We start from the raw sequence: 24,601 nt of genomic DNA, 5'->3' as shown, positions 1-24,601 counted from the left end.
ACAAGTGGTAAATAATATTTTCCATTTAAAAAGTGTAAATTTTCAAATTTTAATTTATAATGTGAACAATCAGATTCCCAAGCAAGCCTCTCCACTTAACAACAGCCTATTTCTTTCATACGTGTTCATTCTTATGTTACTCAAGAGTGCAAAATTTTCATGACACAAAACAGACATGGATGAAATTATAGTGGTTAAAATATACACACCTCTAATTTAAAGCAAATGCTGTTTAAAAATAGATGTCTTTAATTAGCTTCAATTAATAACATAAGTATTTCAGTTTTCAAAAACCCAGAACCACTATTATTTCAACCCCTTTGTAAACCATAACCTTAGAGTGCAAATTGGTAACCACTTTATTTTTTTTCTGAAGTCTTAGATATTTATTTCAGAATAATTAAATCAATAGTTTTGGAAAGAACATTTTATCCTAACCCTATAGTCATATAGTTTCCATTACTTTTGAAAAGAAGCACRGTTTTTGTTTTTAAATAAAGCATTTATGACAGTTAACTCAAAGGAAGACATGAGATGTATTTTATCTTTATTTTCTGCATAATGTTTCCATGTTGCCTCTAATCAATTTTAGGTATAAGATTGCATACCAAAGGTCAAACCCGACAAATCCTGTCATTATCAAGATAGTGCTGGTGGTTTCTTCAACTGCAAGGAGGCTTGCTTCACCAACTTCTGTTGCTTTCTTGCTGCCTGGGCTTCCTCAATGGCACAAACAACCCTCTGTAAAGCAGTATGTTGGGTGGGGAGAAGGGGAAGAAAAAAAAGAAAATTCAAGCGTGCAATCTGCAGTTTTCTTCCGCAAAATACCAAAAATACCCAGTTGAAAAAAATATTCATTAGCACATATATACATGCTGGCCAATTTGTCTGCCTTAAGTTAGACACCTATCTTCTAATTTCTTCATATAATTTTCAACTCAGAAAAAGCTTCCGTCATGTCAATAATCTACTCAGGTTTTTCAAGTAGTAACGCTAGTGATGTTATTCATGCTTAACTAGATAAACAGATGATGAGCAAGTGACATTTCCAATACTATAGGCACTCAATAGCTTTCTATGTCAGGCATTTTAAAAAGTTCAGCATTGAAGTCATCAGCACTAAACTCAGGACAAGTCAGCCTATACAACTAGGAACTAATGCCAGTCTTAGTAGTATTGTAAAAACTGAAGCAGTGACATTAAAATAGCCGCTTCACATCATATGTAATGGTCACTAACACAAGCATAATAATTTGCTTAAAGGTACAGGCAGATACTGCAATACAAGTAGCACAAAGCAGTTAAAGAGGATGCATCTTGCCCTTTACTGAATTCCCCCTATTAAGAGATGAAAAGCCTTTTTTAAAAAGCTAAAATTTATTATTAGAGATCAAATCTTTTTTTCCTCTTCTAAAGAAAATATTTGAAAAAAATTTGATATATTTACACACACTCGCACATGTATATACACACATATACATATATACACATTATTTATATATTTTTCATATCTTTACATATATATAAGTTATAAAAGGCTTGGTTTTATTTTATTTTTGAGCACCTACATCTACTAGTTTTAGCCTTGAGGTAAAAAGCTAAGAAAGCTGTTATGTTCAGGAAAAAAAAAAAAAAAAATCAACACATTTGCGTTACCTTATCTGGAAATACAAAAGTAGCGTGGACTGTACTTAGAACAAGATATAAAGGACTTCAGACATTTTAGCAAAAGTTTACAATGAAACTCTGGATAAATTGGATGAATAGTTGAAATCCACAAAAGGATAAATTAAAAGAGAACCAAACAATAATGCCCAACCGAGCTTAACTGAGCAATGCAGTATGATTAAATTTATATTTTTTATTTAATTCCTGAATCCCAAAGTATCTATGCCTAGTGCTCATGACTGTTTACCATTAAACATGTTATGCATAATATCTAGAGAAACAAGAGTAGCCATAACTTGGATGGTCAGTCTGATTTTACTTGACAATTTTCAGCACTTACTGAAAGCTAAAGTGTTTAAAATGTTTACGGGTGTTTTTTTGTTCAAAATTTCAATAAATGGCATGTAACAATGACTATTAAGACAAAGAATAAGCTGGATGGCTGACAATATTCATTGAAAAGTACCTGAAATATTTCAAATATTTATGAATTTCTGGTAACTCAGAGAGGCTGGGGAAAATCTTAGAGGACTAGAAAAGAGAAAGTCCAAAACCTTTCTTTGTTTTTAGAGAAGACAAAGAACAAGTTGCAGATAATCTTAACCTGATCTTACAAATTTTGCCTCCATATTATTTTCACTTGCTAACAGAGGATACTACAGAAGCCATCACAGAAATGACAATTATTTGTAAAGCACGCTCTTTCATGATCTCCTATAAAATTGGACTAGTTTTTCAAATGGGATCAATGGAAAGCAGGGAGATGCAAAGTGAAAAGTAATACTGATAAAGTCAAAAAACCAGAAACCCATGAAAGATAAAAAGACTTCAGGACAGAAAAATTTGTCTTCAGTATCCAAATACCAGTAAAGGAACAAGGTTGTTAGGCAGTGATGAAAGAGCCTTTAAGAGAATCAAATACTAAAGAAGCATCTATCTCTCTCTCTCGTGAGGCCTACAGATGTTATATTTTTCAATCGTGAATTTTGAATTATACAATGCCCCAGCTTTGTAAGAGATGCAGACAAACTATAATATTTAAATAAGTCAGCCAAAAGCTGACTTTGGAATGCAGGGCGTAAGAAAAGGCCAAAAAAACTTCCATTTTAAAACAGAAACCGCAAAGAAAATATATACTGTTTGAGTATGAAAAAGATGCTTTAAAATGACAGCATGCATTTTTCCTGCCCAGTGCACTCCATTCTTCAATATGGATTGCTCAATTAAATAGGAGCAATTTGGCCTATACTCTGGCTGCTGGCTTGCTGTTTACTGGAACTACAATATTAAATCTCTTCCAACATGCTGGGGACATAATTGATCTCATTTTTGTGATTGGGAAAAAACTCTTCCTGCCTCACAATCTGATACAAATATACAGTGAGACACACAGCTTTCTAGGTAAATACTTCCTTTGTTTAAGTATGGTTTATCTTGGACTTCACAGAGATTGTTAGCCCAGGTGAGCTATCTACAGAACTCAACCCTTCACATAATAAGAACTCCCAAAATATATCAGTCTCCCCAGCAACATGAACATTTACAGATAAACAGTAAAAAAAATTAGGGGAGACAAAAAATGTGAAGTCTTTTCACACGAACATACACTTAATGGGCAAACTCAGTGATCTTAAATTAATGAGGGGGCAGTGGAATTCAGAGGTACATTGAATCCTTAAGACTATAATGAAGCTGACCAGGCCCACTATTTGAATTTTCTTTTACTGCTCTTTGATCATGAAGCATAACACAACGCAACTTCAATCTTAATCTACGACTGTATATAGTTTCTTGAATGCTTTCAACTAACTTGTCTCATCCTATTCCAGCTTGAAATAATTTTTTAATGAGAAAGTATGGTAATCAGCCCCCAGGTACAGCAGTCCATTCTGTCTTTTTGACACTGAGTTTCAACAACTGTTAAAAACAAAGAAAGAAAAAAGAAAAGAATATACCTTTGCCGCAGTTTCATCCTGAAGCTGAATTGTCCTCATGTATTCGCGACCCATACTGTCCTTCCTTTGGAACATCCCTTGATCCTATTGCAGGGTAGAAAAAAAACGTAGTTCAGGTGACTCACATGACAAGAATGCAGAATCTGATATTGAAATGGCTTGAAAGTCAACCTTAGACTAGACTTCTATGCAGCCTCTGTCCAACCCAACCCATACATCCAAAAACTTTGAAGTAATTCCTTTGTCATAGTTCCATAGCTAGCAGTTAGAATCCTTAAATGAATTAGGATTATACTCGGACGTCTCGATAAATACTGGTAAATGAAAAAAGTTACATGCTTCTCTTACCATAACAGTGATTTTTAAAACATTTGCTTCATAAAAGGGGCGGTGTGTAAAATCTTCGAATAAATAATCCCACTCTGTTGTTAAATGGCCTAAGATTTCCACTTCTTTTACATATATCACTCTCCTGTTCAGAAGACAAAAAGAGCTGAGTCATATTTCATCTTCCCTTAAATCATAATCTTACTAGAAAATAAAACAAAGAACAAATTAGTTTGAGAAGACATTTTCTATATGAATCAAAAATAGTCACCCAGTAATCAAGGCACTAGATTTCCTTAAGGACTTTGAGATGAATATTTTGCCCATCAGTCTTATAGGTGATTTACATTAGAACATGATACACAAGAGTTAGTTAAAAATCATCTTGCTCCCTCCAATTCTGAACATTTCACCACAGTTAAATGCTAGCGGGTTCTCAGTCAATTCAAACCTATGCACAATAGCCAGCAGACACCAGATGAGGGCACTAAGACAGCTGAACGCTGGCTACACAGASACACAAATGGAGAATAGCTAGACTGACAAAGTTGCTGAAGTTTACAGTTGCTAGCTAGCTGCGCCTTATTTACTTTATGGCTCAAAGGTCAGCACCAGGCAGCACTGAAGTAGCACATTAACAGAAACAGGGAGCACTTTTGAACAGAATTAACCTAGAAATTTATGCATGTAGACAAAGCAGGATAAGGAGAGAAGTATACATTGAGCTAAAGCAGCAAATAAGCAAGCCACTTAAAGCTGCATTAAAAGACTGTGGCAGTATCTTGGAAAATGTTGTTCTGTTGCATATTTCTGAGGTGGGTTAGTTGATAAAGACAAACCCCACAGGGTGCCTCTTAGAGTCTCTTCAGAGGTAAGCCTATGACATACACTCAGGAAGGTCTAAAATCAGTGACGTTTAGCATGTGGAGATCATAATCTATGAGCTCCTTTTCATTATCTACATATATTTACAAAGTTTTGATTCCTCTGACTGTCTGAGACTGGTAACACCTTTCACTCTAAAACTCCCTGGTAAATTTAAAATTGTTTCATACTTGTATAAAAATAAAATTAAGACTCCAGTTAGAGTAACATTTAATTAGACAAGACCGTAAAAATATGTATTATTAAAAGACTGGTTTCACTGTAAAGAATTAGCATAAGCCAATTTAAAAAGTCAGCAGCAAAGAAAACAAACTTTACATTGAGTACGATGCAAACGTCAGACCCCAGAGTTAATTACAATGTCTTCCTAAATCAGTATTTAGTAGCAACATCATTTAAGAATTGATTGTTATTTTATAGTTTCCATAAAGGAAATAAATCATAAAATCAAGAAGAAAAACATTACTGAAAGTACATGCAAAGAGAATAGTAAAACATTTATTTTTTTAGACTTATCTAAATGCCTGATTCCCAAGTTGAACCCAAGAGGAGCTTTTAGAAAGCCTTCAAATCTTAATACCTATTAGTAACAAGAAGGTGTGCCCTTCTGCCTCTTGGAAGTGCACAGTGGTATCGATAGCTCTCTTTTTCCAGCTTTCTGATGTGCAATTTCTAAAACAGAAAATGAAAAAATATTTGGACCATAGAACAATACTCGTAACAGTGTTTTCAACTCAAAAGCCTTCAAAAAAAGTTACCTAGTTGATCCAATTCTTTAAAGGCAGCCTCTCAGTGTTCTCACTACTGACACTGAGTCACTGCAATGCCTGTCCTCCTCCACTCAGCAGGTGGAACAGTGACACTGCAGTGCCATCAGACTACCTGCTTGATCAGTTTTCACTCTTGTTTTTTTTTTTTTTTTTTTTTAAAAAAAACATTTGGTAATTCTCATTTTGCTATGCCCCCTTTGCAGGCTGAATTAAAGAGTGAAAATCCTGTGACAATATCTTTGAAAAATAAAGGGCACGACCCAGACAGGTAGAAATAAAAAGCTATAAAGTTACAAATACTCAATACACCTCAAGACCAGGCTTCTGAAGTGAGACAGAAAAGCTTATTAAAGAACCAAAATACAAAGGAAGATATTAAAATGCAGATCAAATTACTGTTCTCATTCCATGTTTTTTTAGACAACTATAGCTGAAATAACAAACTATGTGAATATGGAGGTAAAAAACAGTTCCAAATAAAAATGTACCCAAGTGTTTCCTAGCTTTTTTTTTTAGGTTCTTTATTAAAAAAAAAAAAAAAAAAGGCAGCTTAATCCAAAAATTATTTCCTACTCTATATTTTCTCTTTAACTTGTATCATATTTTCTGCAACATGTCCCAAAAGCACCAAAACATTACAGCATTCCATCAACTCTGAACAGCAGCATGGAAAACTGTCTCACAGTTAACTTAAATCAAGCTCACAATAATACTGGATTAATAGGCAAGAGGATTCAGACTTAGATATATCAATATATTTGTGGGAAATGCATTTGCATCAAAATATCATGTGAAAATTTCTAAAAAGACAGAAGGTAAGAAATTAATAATGCATCACAAGTGGGCACTCAAAGTCAAACAGCATATGCAATCTGTGCAAACCACTACTTCTCATTCTGTGAATTTCTTAGACAGTACACAGTGTGTTTCTGTCCAAGACAATTTGTTGCCTGCTTTTACCTCTATGTGTTATGGGAAAACATACTTAGGTTACTAGTTTGAATGAATATTAATTTCCAGGACAGAAATGGTCTGCTGGTATTAAACATACGATTTCTGGTAAAAAAAAAATCTTGAATGCATTTCAAGTGCTAGCTGAAAGGTTGCTAGAACTCACATTCAGACTGCAGTTCCCCTGTATGTTGTAAATATGCAATCATTGCTAAGGAATCGAATCTGAACACAGGTTTTGTTAACTGACATCATGAATTCTGTGCAGCACATTTACCATGGTAACAATGCCATACATCACACACACATCTAAAATTGGCTACCAAGAGAACATTCAAGTGAGAATCCCTTAAAAGACCCATTCCCACTATCATGTTTGGGGAAGTAATACTTTATTACATTTTAAAGACAAAAATTCTAGCACGGAAGAATTGAAACAGGAATACAGACACAAGGTTTAAAATTAGTTTTGCATTTGTTTTGGATGTGTAAAAAGTAAATCATTGTTATAATACGCAATACATACATCTCTATGCTTCAATCATCTCATACTCTGAACACGTGAAATTAAGTTCCATGAAAGCTGGAAGTATGTAAAGGCTATTCACAAGCAACTGGAGAGCGTGTAGAAGCTGGCATTAGTGCCAACAATAAACCAGTGGGATTATACAGTTTCAGCCTTGGAAACAAGTGCTGCAAAGAGGACATGCAGACCATGGCTTTGCCCAAAGAGTCTAGCCTAGAAAGCATCTGGATTCCAATGGTACTAAGCAAACTTAAGCACAGGACTCCAAAGCAGTTGTTACAAAACATATAGGCCTAAGTCAGCATCACAAACCTCGTTGTGTTTCCTGACAACCACGAGTCTCTTATATTCAAAAACTATGTTATTAATAGGTGTTAGAGAAACTCAAATACCGCAGTCCTCCTAGATCAACGTAAAACATTTATTGCTAAGCTCAAAAACTTTCAGCTATCACCACATATTGAATTCAACTGTGATGCTGAAATTTAATCTACAGTACATGCATCTCAAATGCCTACTCAATTAGAGTGGCATTGACTGAAACAATTGCTTTAGTTACACATCTTTCTATTCAACCCTCTTGAACTAAGCATGTTAAATCAATGCACAAAATCTTTACGAAATACACGGTCCACTTGTAAGTAATGTTTAATTAATAAAAACGAACAAAAACCTTCTAAGCCAACATAACTACCTCTTCTGTTGTACGTCTGTTTCAATGGAAAATGTGGCACAGCTTCTGTGTAAGAACATGAGAAAATGCAAGAAAGAACAAACACCATACATCATCTGTCCAGATGCAAAAGGCATGAATCTCAGCCCAAGAATAGCTAGTGCTTGTAACTGGATGCCCCCAAATCAGTTTGACGATCTTCACAGGAAAATAAGATCATATTCAGTTTTCAGTTTACTGCTGTGACTGTGAAATTAAGAAATTCACTGTTATTTAGAGGCTGAAATTCTTTCTGATAAACTAGTGGGGAAGTCTGTACACTTTCAGCTATTCCCTGTGAAGATAACTTTTCTTAAAAATTTCGATAGCTGAAACCATAGACTGAGACTGATAAAATGACAATAAAAGCAAAATGTGACTATGTCTGCCGTTTTATGATCAACCATGTGCATGCTAAGAATTACGCAGTTTGAGTATTATAAGATCTGCTGACAGTTCAATTTACATTAGAATTAATTAAAATAGGTTTAACCTTTGTTTATTTTTGCATTTTTATTTTCATACATTTAAAAATTTAACAAATGCAGTAATGTATCGTATGTTGCAATAGACCCCCAAAACCTTTCATTTCAAAGGCTTTAAAAAAAAAGAAAAGAAAAAAGAAAAGAAAAGGAAAAAAAGAGTTTAAACTCGAAGAGTTTAAACCAAGAGCATAGCTTTCCTGGATTTGCTCATCAGTAACACCATGTTTTTCCTCAACAGTTCAGCATTTGCCAAACAAAAACATAGAGTCACTTTCTGAGCATCTTAATAATTTCTGATACTATAAAATATTCACAAAAGGGAAAACTGCTATAAAAATCTGCTTATCTATTCAAAATGCTGTAAAAAGGAGGCTATATATAACAAAAATCATCATATGATCTTGAATTCGATACCTGATTCATAGCTATTTTAGAAGTACAAATAAAAATAAAGGAAACTAAAAAATAACATCACTTAAAACTATAATTCAAAAGTTGAAATGTATATTCTGAACTCTTTGCCGGATATAAAAAAAGCGAGACATACCACATATTTAAACAGGGATTTATTCACAAGTGTGTTTCTCTATTTGGACTCAAAACTTCGGAGAGAAAGCCAGGTTTCAGTAGTATCAGAAACCATTTTGATAATACCTTTAGATTTTATATACAGTATGTTACTACAGTAAGAGTTTCTACTAAACTACTCCTAAGAGAAGCAATATATGTCAGGGCTAGAACAATACTTATGATTAAAAAATATTAGAAAAAATCTGATTTATTATCTTAAAAAATAAGTTTTATTTGTGCAAGTTACTACATAATCTGCATACTCCTAAAATTCAGGCATTTCTATCAAAAGCTCTTATTTTCAAGAAAATCTTAGAGCATTAGAAGGAAGAAATTCAACGCATTCTAGTTTTACACAGAGAAGAGATAACTAGTGTGAATTTACACAGCAGAAGAGTGATTCAACCAAGAATGGAAATTGCAGTTTCTTGAAACATAGCCTCGTATTCACTCTGCTACACAGCACTGTGTGCTTACCTCATTACTCATGAAGAAACATTCAGCCCACTTTAAAGCTCCATGTTTTAAAAGGCAAAATGAAGCCAAGTAAAGCCACGGACATCAATACCATCAATCACATGTGTTAGATCCCAAGTGCTCTCCTTATCCAAGCAGGAAGCAATATCTGCATTCTAAAGCACGGGGCTAACAAAGCCAAAGGCATTATCCTGTTTTAGCAAATCTCAACTATGTTCAAAGATACATACCTACGACGATACGACCGATGACCATGAGCCAGCAATGTGCCCTTGTGGCCAAGTAGGCCCATGAAATCCTGGGGTGCAAGAGTGTTGCCAGCAGGTCGAGGGAGGTGATCCTGCCCCTCTACTCAGCCCTGGGGAGGCCTCATCTCGAGTACTGCCTCCAGTTCTGGGCTCCCCAGTACAAGAGGGACATGGAGCTACTGGAGAGAGTCCAGCATGGGGCTACGAGGATGATCAGAGGGCTGGAGCATCTGCCCTACGAGGAAAGGCTGTGCGAGCTGGGCCTCTTCAGCCTGGGGAAGAGAAGACTGAGGGGGGATCTGATCGATGTGTACAAGTACCTGAAGGGAGGGTGTCAAGAGAATGGGGACAAACTCTTTTCAGTTGTCCCGTGTRACAGGACAAGAGGCAACGGGCAGAAACTGAAGCACAGGAAGTTCCACCTGAACTTGAGGGGGAATTTCTTCCCTGTGAGAGTGACGGAGCACTGGAGCAGGTTGCCCAGAGAGGTTGTGGAGTCTCCTTCTCTGGAGATCTTCAAGGCGCGCCTGGATGCAACCCTGTCTACCACGCTCTGGGTGACCCTGCTGAGCAGGGAGGTTGGGCTAGATGATCTCCAGAGGTCCCTTCCAACCTTACTGWTTCTACGATGAGACTTCATTTCTTGAGAATCAGTTCTGCTAGAGTTACTGTGTTTTTCCTTTGATTTCTCCAATGATTCATACCATACATATACCATATGTTTAACATACTATATTCTACACCCTGAGCATTATTGTGCATGACCTACAGACACGGTTTGCAAGACAGAGATTTGATTTTAAAGGTTTTGAAGTTACTGAGCAGACCCCTCTATAGTCCATATGCAACAGATGGAGCATCCTCTTGGAAAATGCACTAACAACCAATTTGTCCAACCACTTTACCAATGTGAACTGAACTACTTTGATCTAGTTACTGACCTTATTCTGCAACAACAAAACTTACGAGTGGGACAAAAAATGGCTCATCTTGTAAAACCTGCACTTAAAATCACCATAAGCAGAGCTCTAGCATCTGTATCATTATCTCTCTCTGAAATATGAGAGCGCTTTTATGTAAGGCTTTCTCCCCTCCTCCCCCCCATCCCCAAACCACTGGATAGTATTAAGGGATCACTCCTCAGGATTTCACACTTTTAAGCTTGTATTTAGTTTCAGAAGACATGTGCATTGAAGTGAAACATCACAAACTCCTTATCTGTAGAAGAATGAGCACAAAAGCAGAAAGAGAATACCTAACCATTGCCCACAGGAGTTAGGGAGCTAAAGGACACACAAGAATAGGGTGTTTGGAGAGGAAGGAACACTGAAACACAAGTTCCCCATCAGCTGAGGAAAGTCACTTTTAATTTGATACAAATGACAAGTAAAGTCTGTGAAAGGACCTGAGCAGATGCATTATTATGGCTGGAGCGGCAGGCTAGAGGTGGATGAATTTGGATTAATTTAATGAAGTAAAATCCAGTGCAGGAATTAGGCATGATAAATAGTCAGACAAAAAACTCCAGAAGTATATAATAGGGACAAGAAAGGTATCTGAAAATAACTTCAACAGTATAGATAGGAGAATAATTCCTGGGCCAGTATTTGTATGGCAGACAGCAAGTATCACGAAGCCATGAATACAGGTAAATACAGGAAACAATCCAGATAAATTTATATATTATAACAGTCCATTTCTAAACAAAGAAAGCTTGTTCTCTAGCTATTTTTAGAGGGGAAAAGATACAGCGAGTTACAAAAAATTAGAAGGTGTAGTTCTGGTAAAGTACGTGACATAGTGGGTCAAACCTGGATTTAAAAATGAACAGAACTAGCGCCTACAAATTGAGCTCTTCATGGAACATAAATTGAGTTCTTGTGGAGTAAATGTGTAGAGACAAATAAACTGACCTTCCAACTAATCTTCCTTGCTAAAATATGCCACTTCCTGTAAACATACGGTCCACTTTGCTTGGAATTTATATTAGAAAACAAAACCTCCCCTAACACTAACCTCTAGTTTAAAATCAAAATCGAAGTGAATTTAAAAGCTTTATTCAATTAACAGACTACTGAGGGAAAGAAACTATATTTAGAGAACTACAAATAGAATTCTTTTTCAGTTAATATCCAACTTTGATCTAGACAAATTAGGTCCAAGAAAAATACTAAATATCAGATGTGCAAAAAAGGCAAAATATTCCATTTCCAGTGTTATTTGTGCTACTTTTTCCTTTCTGAGAGATGGAAAAAATATAATGCAACAGGAAGCACAAGATTACTGAAAAATATTGCAACCCAAATTCTCATCACATTAAGAAATATTTCTGTTTTACTTAACAACACAATGACTTAATTTTGCTTAATTAGCTAAATTAAAAAGTTGTTGATAACGTAAGAGGAAAAGCAAAGCTGACTGTTGACCATTGTATTCAAGAATGACATTAGCAGAGAGATGTCTCTGCTTTAAAAGTTTATTCATGTACAATAAGCAAACGACTTGCTCCTAGTTAAGTTTAGTTTGTTAGTTTATAAGGTGTGGTATTAAAAGTGAGATTTATAGCATCACTTGCTTTAAAAATATATCCATACATATATTTATGGTAATAGCCGTAAGCTTACATTTAAATATGTTGAACAGAAAAGCTCCAGAAGATTCTGAGAACGAAATCAGAGTCCATTGAGCTTTTTTTTTTTTTTTAATTGAGAGAATATTTATAGTTAAAAAAAAGTATTTACTTGAAGTCATGGTAGTTCCTCAGATGTGAAAATGCAAGGCCTATAAGCATCTTACAGAGACCACAAATACAAGTTTTCTTAAAATTTACATAGAAATGGTATTTCTATACCATGAAATTACAAGCAAGCATTTTCACAGAATAAAGTTCTATTCTACATCATCACCTTTGCACTAACACCAAAATTTTGTGCTCTCTTCTTCTAAAGCCCCAGCTCTAAGACAACAGTAAAATGAACAAACTCAACATCTACTCTTGATTTTTTTCAAGGGCCTCCAGTACCTCCGAGGGTTTAACACTCTTGGAAAAACAAATGAAAAAAAAGCTCCCTGTATCTGTCATCTTCCTCATTCATCTAACTTTAACTCAGATGGTTATTCAAATTTTTTTCTCCTTAGTCTAGACAACATGAAATGCTGTTTTGTTTAACTGCTACATAGAAAAGATATGAGTGATTGGTGGCAGGGTGGTAGGCAGGTAGATGTTAAATTGAATCATGTCCTTAATCTAAATACTTAAGGCAGATAAAAGACCATGAAGAAAAATCAAGAAGAAATAAGGAAAATGTTTACTCCATTATTCCAGTTCTTGCTGCGTATGCCAGGAAAGAAAGAGAGAGAAGAGAAACGTTAGAAATAGACCTGAAAAGTAAGGATTAAAAATGCCACATAGAAGGAACTAGCAAATACATAGGCTTTAGTTTTAAAATGGTAACATATGTAGTTATTTCCCACTAACTTTTTAGCCACAAAATAGATTTTTTTTTTTTTTTAAGGTAAACTTTAAAAACATGAATTTTGAAGTATAGTTTAACTGGATTCCAACTCTCTGGAATGTGAAAGCAACTACTATTTATCCTTCATGCACTATCCATGCCACATCCAAATGTGGAAGCTGGCTGCATGACCATACGATGCCTGTAGTTATGACATATTAGCATTAAGAACAACAAAAGAAAAAACAAAAAGTGATTTTAAAAAATTCATGCAGATTTTACAACTGCTGCTACCACCAAAGAAAACGCAGGAATTTCAGTAATTGCATTACACACCAACTAACTCGTTTTCTATTCAACCCATTTCAGAATTGCTTACTCTGTGAACCTACCTTACTTCTGTTTCTAAGCAAAATATTAGAACCGAGAGTCAAAGCATTTCTACATATTCGAAGCATTCTAAAACTGTCTTCTCAAGCAGTAACAAGCAGTTAATGAACATAATATGTGAAAGACCATTCAACAGTACTGTTGCAGTTTCTCCAGTACAATCCGTTTGCTACTAAACAAGTTTTGTTTGTTACAGAGGCTTACCTAATGAAATAGGCAGTCAGATTTCAGCTACAGATAAAATCTGCCATAGATCCTGGCAGCTTTTTTCTAATATGATCCTTTACGGAATTCTTCAGGTTAGTGAAATTTAACTGTTTACAATGCAAGGTCATACCTCAAATAAATCATAACCCTCAGCTTCCACCCTATTGTACGGCCGGATGATGCCATCTTCATGAATAAGACGTGGAGGACGGAGATTAGATACTTCCTCAGTTGATTCTGCCACCCTGCCAAAGACAACAGAACAGTACCTTAGTAAACTTACTACAGTTTTAAGTTTCATACTCAGATTGCCTACTGTTTTCTCAAATTCTTTTTGTAACACTACTTTTTCTTACAATACTTTCCAAAGCTGCGCTTGAAGCCCAAAGYCTGATGTGCATGCTAACTGAATTTCAAACAGACAGCATTTCCTCCTAAAATCCAAAGGTCTGTTTTTCACAATAGGTTTAAATGACATTTTGGTATTTGCATTCAGGAGTACACAGACCTACTTCAAAAGCAAAATTTGCATATTAGGTGTTGTTTTATTTAGATTTTTTATATGAACTTAATTAGCCTGAGGGGGAGGGAATGAAAGAAGAAAACTGGCTAGCTGTTGCCCACCTGAACCACAACAATGCAAGATGTATTCTGAAGCAGCAATTTTTAGACTTTACGGCAAAATGCATTCATGACAGGCTACTACTGGAAGCACCTCTCAATACTGTACATTCTACTGCGTATTGCAATTAAGGCAAATAATTTGGTGTCACTACCAGATTTCTTCACTATCTGGTGCCTAACACATGGAGAATTCAGCTGAACTGAGTAGCCCAGAACTTCCCCTTGACATTTTACCTTTGAATTCCCTGGAAGGTACTGCTTGCCATATCTACGATGCCACCGGTTGGGCGGGCCACAACTCCTACAAGCCCCTTTCCAATTCCTTTAAAGAATCCAGCTGCACCTTCTTTTTTAGCCCCTGCAGAAGAAGAAAAAAAAAAAAAAAGGCGAGTGGGAATGGGTGAGAGATTGTTTTAATGTTCAACCTGTTTAATTAATGCTCCAATCTGCATTAAGATTGTTTTGTAGTGGAGATAGCCTCAAGCAAATGATTACAGACAAACCATTCATTAAAAAGTTCTCTAGAAGTCACACATTCCTTCCCCATCTCTTCAATAATACTGCTGTTCACTTAACACCTCAAAAGCCTTCAGATCCAAGAAAGCGAAGGTGTTACCTAGACCCACAGCCATAACCAATCTGACAACTGTGTTACACATATAACAGAAGCCAAATATTTCTCTCTCCAAATTCCATATTTCTGGTGGGAAAGAAATATGGAAGAGTAAAGATGTTGCTGGGCAAGCACAGGTTTTCATGTAACTCAAAGCAGTAGTCAATCTATAGAATACAGGTGAAACAGCATAACAATTAATTTTCAATACTTAAACCATTTTGATACAAACTACAGTAAGAAGCAACGTATCCTAGATGTTTTCTCTTTATCATCTATCATACTGACAATGTAACAACTTTCACAAAAATACATATTGATCCCAAGCATAAATCAAACTTGTTTATTAGGATTTCACCCCTTTCTCCAAGTTTTAAGAGTCCCAGCAGAGTAAATGAGGAATAAGACATGTCATCTCTAATGAACATGCCATTTTAACTGTTCATTTTTGCCATACTCTAAATACATTAACTCAGCATCTAACACATCTATATGCCAAGTATACTGTAGGATACTGTAAGGAAAATGTTCTAATTGCTAAAGCCTTTTCTATCTTTCTTTTAGTTACCTTTACTATCTTTGGTCTAGTCTTAAACAATAAGCTAGGTACTACAGCAAGCTCCACAAAATATTCAGTGACAACCTTTTCTCATTTAGATGAGATAAGTAAYAGTTATAAATATATTTAACTATATTATTGCATAATGTGGCATTTCAATTGAAATATAATCTCTGCTTCAGGATCACCATGTTTAGCTTATATCAATATTTATTAAAAATTAAATTGTAAAATATTGAAAACTGTTTAAGCAGTGCATTGCAACCTTTGTGCTTACCTTCCACAGGTTTAGTGATTATGCCAGTTACACCACCAACAACACCCTAAAACAAGGAACAGAATTAAACCGTTACTTAGAGATAGGAATACAATTATAGTCCATTGAGCAATTAGATGTTTCTCATCCTTCATTTAAAAAATTTTAGCCAAGTTCAATATCAGAAATAATGGGGTTTGGGAGTTTTGTTTTTTAATTCTTAAAGACATGCTAATTAAGGGAAAGGAAAGAAGGAGAAAGATAGGAAATGAATAGATGGATGAACTGGTAACAAAGACTGACACATCTTTTGTAGAATAGCCCCTTCTTGTAATAATTAAGAAAGCAGCCACCATTTCATGTTTGCTACTAACAGAAAGCTGTCCATACTGCCCAAACTCCCTGTCATGAGTGACACCAAATATTCAAGATTAACATTGAGCAACTCTGTGACAGACTTTAATTTAAAGGAGTTTAACAACACTAAGGTGGAAGAATAAAAATCCAGAGGCAATTTTTGAATCTGTCAGCTAACAGGATCAAAAACAACAGTTTAATATTTGTAACTTATAATTGCTTAGAAAAAAGCTGACTGTTTTGATTTTGAAGGGCAAGCGACAGACGTTGTTAGGATACCTAATTTGCATTCAGGCAATAGAGATCTCGGCAATTGTTTATATCAGGGTTGCCTCACATTAGGATTGTAGCTAAAAACAGGCATGGTCTTTCATTGACCAGGGAAGATTCCTGACCTCAGATATCAAAAAAGACAGAGTATGTATAGAGGTCTCTCTTCCAAAAAAATCCTCTAATCTCATGAAGTACTTAGAAGCTGCATAAAACTAAGTCAAGAAAAGCTTGTAGTTCTTGTAAGACTTCATTGTAGAATACCATTTCTATCACAGAACACATGCCCAGGGATTACTGGTGGCCAGCTCACTTTACTGACAGAACTGACTGTAAGGTAACATAAGGGTATAGCTACTTTAACTGGGTAACATTCTTTGAACGTGAGTAATAATGGATTTACGTAGATAAATCACAGGAGAAATTGGTAAGACTTCCTATGAGACCCTATCTTCAATTCTAGTTGACCAGAAGAGCTAGAAAACCTCAAACAAAAACAGATCCAAGACACTGAGTCTCTACAAGCTGACTTAATGTTTATCGCTTTTATTTAGTTCATGAACTAATAAAGCCAAAAACGAAATTATCAAAACTTGCTTGTATATTACTTATGATTTTCAAGCATCGATTAAGTGTTAGCACATCATACACTGAACTTCAAATTTATACCCGTAACAAGCCTTTTCCTCCCTTGGCCAGACTGTCACCAAAATCTTTAGGCTGACGACCCATTTCCTCTCTCCGTTTCTGCTGATATTCTTTGTCCATAGTGATAGCAGCCAAACCTTTTCCAACAGAACCAGTGATCCTAGACACCACTCCTGCTGCACCACCTGATGCAACAAAGTAGAAAGCAGAAGTTACCGTTCTTTCACAGTTTAACAGCCAACGCAGAAGTTTCTCTTTGCAATAAATTCAGATATTACTAATTTACACAGTCTATTATGTTTTCTATGAGAAGACTCCAAAAACTGTCCTGAAATCTATAAATACAGTAAAAGATAACTTTTAAACCACATCAGCATATGTTACATAGCATACTGGATAGAATCTGGTTTCTTCTAATTGCAGTAATACATAGCTAAATAAAACRTGCAAATTAATTGTAATAATAATTTGCCCCAAGCGTACTCCTCAGTGTAACATTTTAGGATCATTAGAGTTACCTTCCTTATTCATCCTCCACGTTACAAATTATACACACAACGTTTCCTAATTTGCTTCCTCATCTTACAAAATAGAGATTTAGAACTTCCCAAATAAGTTAAGTATGAATGATCTGTAATCTGGGTACTGGCAATACCATCTGGCAAATTTAAATACTTGCCACATAGACATTTTAAAAATGTTTCCCTTCAAAATAAGAAAAAACTCTACAAACATGATACATGAGTCAATATAATGTATCAAAAGTGTAACCGTACATACCCACAGTGTGTCCAAGAAGACTCTTAACACCAATTACAAAGCCTTCAGCAAATTCTTCAGGTCCTTGAACAGCTCCCTGAAAATGAACCTTATTATGAGTAACAAAAGTATATGCCTATACAACCTGAACCACTAGCAAGTCCTTTACACTGGTAAGAGTTAAATTGCTTCAATATGACTTTTTTTTTAAAAAAAATAAATAAATTTCTACAGCTTTCCTAACTGTTCAGGGTGTAAATTAAAGTGACAACCAATTTACAACTCCACCTCTATATTCAAATCAGCCTACCACTCATACGTGACTGAAGACTCATGGACATTATACCTGCACAGGCTCATAGAAGAAGGCTTCAACTCCCTCAGACAAGCCTCTGATTAAGCCAAATGGATTTCCAAGAACATCCAACCCAAGTACAAGAACATACATCTGTTTCAGGAGCTGTGAAAAAAAAAAAAAAAAAAAAAAAAAAACAACAGTGCTATCAACTGCTGTTACACTTATTTCCAGCTCAGACAATCTGGTGAGTTTTTTAATTAGTACCCAGATAGGATATCAGATTACTCAAGTATTCCTGCCAGACTGAAGACTGGCTTTGGCAAAAGATACAAGGTTATGTATAACTCCACTAAAATACTGTGGTAAAGAAATATATAAACAGAAAAAAAAAACAGAAACAGCTACTTAAACTCATCTGCAGGAGAACTATGCATTCATATTTCAGTATTGTGCCACAAGATTCATACTTCATTACCATGAACATAAAATTTACACCTTTTGGTGTTATTTCCCTTTCATTCCCTATTTTCAAGATTTCAGAAGATTTTTACTCAGGAATTCATGCAGAGGCTTGACTAAATTAACTTACTTGTTCAGTATAATGTCTAACAACTTTCTTCATCAGTTGGTCTCTCTTGTAGAACTGATACTTAATTTCAAAGAAAGCAAGTCTGAAAGACAATTAATCAAAGCTTCATTATAGATATTCTTCCTCTTTTCAGTTAGCTGTTCTTTTCTTGGATGATCCTGAAACCTTGTTTTCTTGAAAATATGCACAAACCACATCTTTTCCTCCATCCGTCCATTTCCCCAAAGGCCCTATCACTTCATATTAGCATAAGTCAGTAAAGTTTTATATAGACCCAGTTAAGAGTGGAATGCTGTATTTAAAATATTTTTTAAAAACTATCTTCATTAGCTTACTTGAAAATAAGATCATCCACATCTGTCAGAGTAGCTCCAATACTTTTCAACAGTAAATTCAGAGAATGGATAGCTATCATTTCTTCACCCTTATCTGATGCTTCTCCACCAGCAGCCAGAGACAGGCTCAAATGCAACTATTAGAACAGAAATGTTTAAAAAGACAGGTTGYATGCATGTCTAAAAACGGTGATGAAACAGCAGGAAGCATAGTTGCTGATTTGCCTTGAGGGACCATACAATTTGAACAAGTACACTTGAACTCACAATGGTGTAACATTGGTAACATTTATTTATTTACATTCCACAGAAGTCTCAAATTACTCTGGATACACTGGATATTGGGAAGTTTAACAGTGTGAAGTTTAACTTCTGTTATGAATACATCTGTATACTTCTTTCTAGACAATGACAAATAACACTACATTGGTGGAGCTTAATTATAAGCTCATGTTAAAAGTTAAATTCTCATTTATTTAGCCAGCCTAGCACATACTTCTGCCACTAATCACGTATTTTTGTACAAATTTCAGACAACAGTCATTAACACTGTAGAACAGGAATAAACATCTAGTATTGCAAGACACCTTTTTCAGAACAAATCCACACATTTTTCTTAAGGGAGATAAGAAATTATTTACCTTTTTCTTTGCTCAGTACCAGAACTGATATTCTGCCTTTACGCCTCAATAGGGCTACAAAGATGATCAGAGGGCTGGAGCACCTGCCCTACGAGGAAAGGCTGCGAGAGCTGGGCCTGTTCAACCTGGGGAAGAACAGACTGAGGGGGATCTTAATGTGTACAAGTACCTGAACGGAGGGTGTCAAGAGAATGGGGACAAACTCTTTTCAGTCATCCTATGCAAGAGGCAATGGGCAAAAACTGAAGCACAGGAAGTTCCGCCTGAACGTGAGGGGGAATTTCTTCCCTGTGAGAGTGACGGAGCCCTGAAACAGGCTGCCCAGAGAGGTTGTGGAGACTCCTTCTCTGGAGATCTTSAAGGCCCGCCTGGACGCAACCCTGCCTACCATGCTCTAAGTGACCCTGTTGATCAGGCGGTTGGACTGGATGATCTCCAGAGGCCCCTTCCAACCTTACCAATTCTATGATTCAAAAGAAGGTATAGCAGTAAATCTGTAAAATTTGACATTTTTCAAGACTATGTTTTGTTTGCTTGTTCTTCAATACGCCACACAGATATTTGAGTCTTCCCAATATCCAGTGTTTTGGTATGTTTGGATGAGTCAGTGAATTAAATAAAAAAACAGGAGGGAAAGAAGTCCTTTCCTGTACTTAACAAACAATATGCCTCGACATGTCAAAAATACAAGATAGACATTATAAGGATTTCTTCAGCAGTTATAATCAGACTAACCAGGGAACATTGTTAAGACATCAAAATAGTATCTTGTTCTGCCAGTGCTGTCCCTGGCTTCACCACCTCTTAAGTTTCTAAGCACAATCACATTAGGAAAAAATACAGCAATCTTATCCAAGTGTTTACTAATAGAATAGAAATCTAGTAAAGTCAGTAAAAAGTTTTTAAAAAAGTACCAGTTTAATCATCTTTTTTTTTGGGGGGGGGGGGGGAGAGGAAGGGGGCAGGGAGGGAGGAATGTCTGTCTTCTGTATGTTCACTAAGGCAATTCTGTGATAGCAAACAGAAATAAGCTGTTTTTGTTCTTCTAAATCCTGACTCAATGGTGGGGCAGGGGGAGGGGTTAGGGAGGTATTCTGTTGACCTAAAGTAGTGTACACTTACTGACGATATTTTCCCCTTGCTTCAAGGAATATAAACAGTTCAAAAGAAATGAGATCAAGCCTGTGAAAGTGCATCTTACTATGATTTTTCATATATTACTTATTTATTTAAGCCTTGAATGTTTATTCATATAGCTCTTTTCATTATTATACCCGTTGAGACAGCAATGATTAAGAGTCTCTTCTCATTCCATGTACACTAGTCGTACTCTAGGACCAACTAAGAAAGTTTTCCATCTAAGTACTGAATTCTAGAGAACAGAAAATTCCTACCATGAAGACTCCATAAACAAGAATTTTATTATAATTTATAGTATTTATTATATATCATATTTTAAATTTATAATTTATACTATACTATTGCTATTATTTATAGTAATATAGTAGTACTTCATAGTAACATAACGTATAGTTATAACAGCTACAACAAAGAATTAAGAGATTGATACCAAGTGTTTAATTAGCACAAGCTTCTCTACCACATACCTTAATTGGAGAAATATGAAAATGCTCAAAAAAGCTGAGTGTTGACAAGTCTGTTAGGGAAGATTCCATTAGCTCAGTGTTAAGTGCATCTACATCCTGCTGAATTAATTTAGACTGGTTTTACATAAAAAGAAATAGGGGACAGGGTGGGGGAAGAGAGAATAGAAAAACTTTCAGTTTAAAGGTATAAAAATCAGTCCTTTCTCCCTAAAGACAAAAAGCAAGAGATTCTTTGCATAATTAGATTAATGGACAGTTAAAAGGACAGACATTAAGCCACTCTATATATCCAAATCTTATTTCATTCGCCATGCTTAATGCTTTATAGCCACAGTGGAAACAACTGTGCCATTAAACAAATAATGGAATGTTAAATGAGCAGACAACAATTACACATACTTGAGTATCAGGTAATCAAACTTGTAAATTAATGCTGGAACCCAGTGTTTAACAATAATCTCAGTATTTTGCTGAGAATTATCTTGACACATCCCTTTAATCATTGTTATCAAATGCAATACTCACTCATTTAAACTGAAATATTTAAAACATTTAAAACACACCAGTATTACCGTAAAGGACCTATTTTACCAAAATCAGTTTCTCATATATATTACCCTTTGTCTTTCAGCTTCTGGGTCTGTAGATGGAGTGAAAAGTTCATTAAGTGCTCCTAAAAAACCTTGATCAATTTTCAGTGCCATTTCCTGGATAAGAACCATGAAGTATCTAACAGGGAAAAAAGAACAGCTTATACATGTACAGGTTTAACTTAAATACTATATTATCYTGTGTGTTCAAACTGTTGTAGTGAAATACTGCATAATAGGACTTATGATCTACAGTATCAACTATCTATTTACAGTTAGTGGGCCTAGTAGCCACATGAAATTAAATACTACTTCACTGTAGATTATGACGCTTTGATAATTTACTTAAAAATATTAACCATCACCAAATACTTCCTACCTTCACACACTATGATTCAATACGGCCCACAGACAACATCATCTAAATAGCATGCATCTTTATCCTATTCAACCTCTCTCCAAAAGTCATATTATTGCCTGTTTATTTTATAAAATTCACCATCTTCAAATATTATACCCATATCACTTCAGTACAAATACCTGCACTCTAAGCCCTCAGTAAAAATGATATTGTCTAATTTTATATTATAAGAATTTGGCCAAAGACATAGACCTATTAAATAAAGAACTTATTTTTCACAGTAATATACACTTTTTTGGCTGCTTTAGAGGTTATATGCACTGCCTATTAGAGCACTGAACGCACCCAGCCCTGTAGAGCAAACAGCAAGTATGCAACTCTGAGCCAAAATGGACATCACTCCGATGGCTGAAAAACTTCCGTAACAGTGCCTTTACCTGGTTAGTCTTTACTTGCTAGAAAAAAAGGTTCCCTTTAAAGCGATGTTTTTCCACTGAAGATGTTTAAAACTCAATCCAAACAATTAATTTCAACAGTAACCGGATAGGAAAACTTGGCCTTTAAAATAAGGTTCATTTTTAAAAAAGGGTTAAGTCTCTAAAATTGTGTTAAAGCACAATTTTAAACTCACTTGAACTGCAGTACTTTGCTGTATTCGTTGAATCTAGTGATGATGCTGACATCAATGAATGGTTTTGGCTCTAAATTAAAAAACACGCAAAAAAAAAATATATATATATATATATAAAGAAATTGTCACATTACTACTTCAAAGTTGAATACATTTGTTACCATTAAAAGCTTTCACTTTACCTGAATCCAGAACAATTGACTTGGGAGGGGCTACAGGGTGAAATACAACAGGAAACATTGATCCTGGTAACTGATTATCAACCTAAAAATTATCACATAATAAAGTAGTATTTTAATGACACAATAATCAAAAACTATTTCTGTTTTAGAAGGATTGAGGTTTTTTTGTTTTRTTTTGTTTTTTAATAGATTGTGTTCAAGCAGAAAACCATTTATCTGAGGAGAAAAGGGGAAGATTATGCTAAAATTATTTTAGGATGTTATTTGTTTAGTAACAAAAGTTCAGATGGCTGAAAGCGTTGCAAAGGGGATGTTGAGACAGGTTCACATGCACAAAGATTTATTAGAGGGTCTCTAGCTGACAGTATATAACGACTCTGATAGCAAAGTTACCTTCAAGGAAAAATAAAAACTAAAAGAGAGGAAAAAAGGGAAAGGGACACTTTCTCAAAGCTAACCAGAAACAGCATGATGAGTACCCTCTTCTGGGAGCTCTCTGAAGTGCAGCAAAAGCAGTGACGGAGGAGGAAGATTATGATTTTTTTCAGCATGCTTTTTCCCTAGTACTATACCCTGAGTTCTGTTAGAGTCAGTATTGGTTATTTCTGTGTCTGAGTGTTTTTTCATATATATATATATATATATATATACACGCACACACTATATGTAAATTTATGTGTATATGTGTGTGTGTATATATATATATATATATATATATATATATAAAGAAATCGATGCTTTCAGCACTGACTGGAGTACACCAATGAGGTTTAAATGTTGCACATTGGTTGTTAAGCTTCTATGTAAACACTTTATTGGATACTATTTTTGAATATTTAAATGACTTACAACTTTTCTCCACACTATATTTGGTTTTCTCTTAAACTAAAACTTAAAAAATGAGAGGCAAATAAACATCAAAAAAAGAGAGAGTGATCCTCATGCCAGTGGTACTTGCTTTCCATGAACACCTGCTATAGCAACACTATTGGAGTTTGCATGATAATACTCATGCAAGAATGGTATCAACTTGCATACAGCATGAGAACAATATGGGAAAAATATGACCACAGAGGCTCTGGAAAGGCCTGCCACAGTGGCTTCAAGGAAATCTTTAAGAAATGCAGATAGCAGGACCTTAGCACTACACTAAAGCTAAAACACTAYGATAGTTAAGGTACCATGGAACAGAAGCGTTGCATGACTAGGAATTTCCCAAGATACTTTTAAAGTATTTTCAAACATCTTCATGATGGGTTCAAATTAAGTATAGCTGCGATGGCACCTATTCAGTCCAATACACAGATTTCGTATTCTAATTAGAAATTGCACATTGTCATGCTAGCGAGGTCTAACACAGCATTTTATTAAGATTCTAATACAATTTTGGCTCACATAGCACTAAGCTATTAATACTTGAAACCAAACAATGGTGATGTGAAAGTTTTACAGAGTTTTGAATTAAGCATCTTAAACAACGCRCTACATTTTTAGGCTTAGTTTCATTTTAGCAGAATGCTACTCATGAAAAACTGACTATAATCATGCATTTAGTTCTAGCCTTCACTCAAACAGCACCTATGATTTCAGAATCTGGAATAAAATTCATGTATCTGGCCTCTTCCATTTGCTTTTGCCTTTTTTTTTTTTTTTTT

At 35.3% G+C, this 24,601-nt stretch overlaps 1 protein-coding gene across 3 annotated transcripts in view; it reads right to left on the bottom strand.

Moving 5' to 3' along the window:
* Positions 1-480: 480 nt before the first annotated feature.
* The window catches only part of VPS13C (vacuolar protein sorting 13 homolog C), a 100,342-nt gene continuing 76,221 nt past the window's right edge, over positions 481-24,601 (bottom strand). For 2 of the 3 annotated variants that reach the window (XM_085303282.1, XM_085303280.1), the window contains 16 exons: positions 22,947-23,028; positions 22,765-22,834; positions 21,800-21,911; positions 21,183-21,296; positions 18,935-19,071; positions 18,600-18,681; positions 18,059-18,172; positions 17,734-17,809; positions 16,975-17,138; positions 15,700-15,745; positions 14,485-14,608; positions 13,757-13,871; positions 5,416-5,507; positions 3,972-4,095; positions 3,624-3,707; positions 481-741 (listed from right to left, as the gene is read on the bottom strand). In XM_085303282.1, the coding sequence (XP_085159408.1) occupies positions 640-741; positions 3,624-3,707; positions 3,972-4,095; positions 5,416-5,507; positions 13,757-13,871; positions 14,485-14,608; positions 15,700-15,745; positions 16,975-17,138; positions 17,734-17,809; positions 18,059-18,172; positions 18,600-18,681; positions 18,935-19,071; positions 21,183-21,296; positions 21,800-21,911; positions 22,765-22,834; positions 22,947-23,028 (1,638 nt within the window). In that variant the 3' untranslated portion in view covers positions 481-639. Of the gene's footprint in view, positions 742-3,623; positions 3,708-3,971; positions 4,096-5,415; positions 5,508-13,756; positions 13,872-14,484; positions 14,609-15,699; positions 15,746-16,974; positions 17,139-17,733; positions 17,810-18,058; positions 18,173-18,599; positions 18,682-18,934; positions 19,072-21,182; positions 21,297-21,799; positions 21,912-22,764; positions 22,835-22,946; positions 23,029-24,601 lie in introns of those variants that run through there. The other variant, XM_085303281.1, reaches the window with a different exon arrangement.

The sequence above is a fragment of the Rhea americana genome, unplaced genomic scaffold (assembly GCF_003343005.1).
Source record: "Rhea americana isolate MKP2758 unplaced genomic scaffold, rheAme1 scaffold_2, whole genome shotgun sequence".
Classification (NCBI taxonomy): Eukaryota; Metazoa; Chordata; class Aves; order Rheiformes; family Rheidae; genus Rhea; species Rhea americana.
Note: the sequence above shows the minus strand (reverse complement) of the source record. Positions and strands in the feature narration are given on the sequence as shown.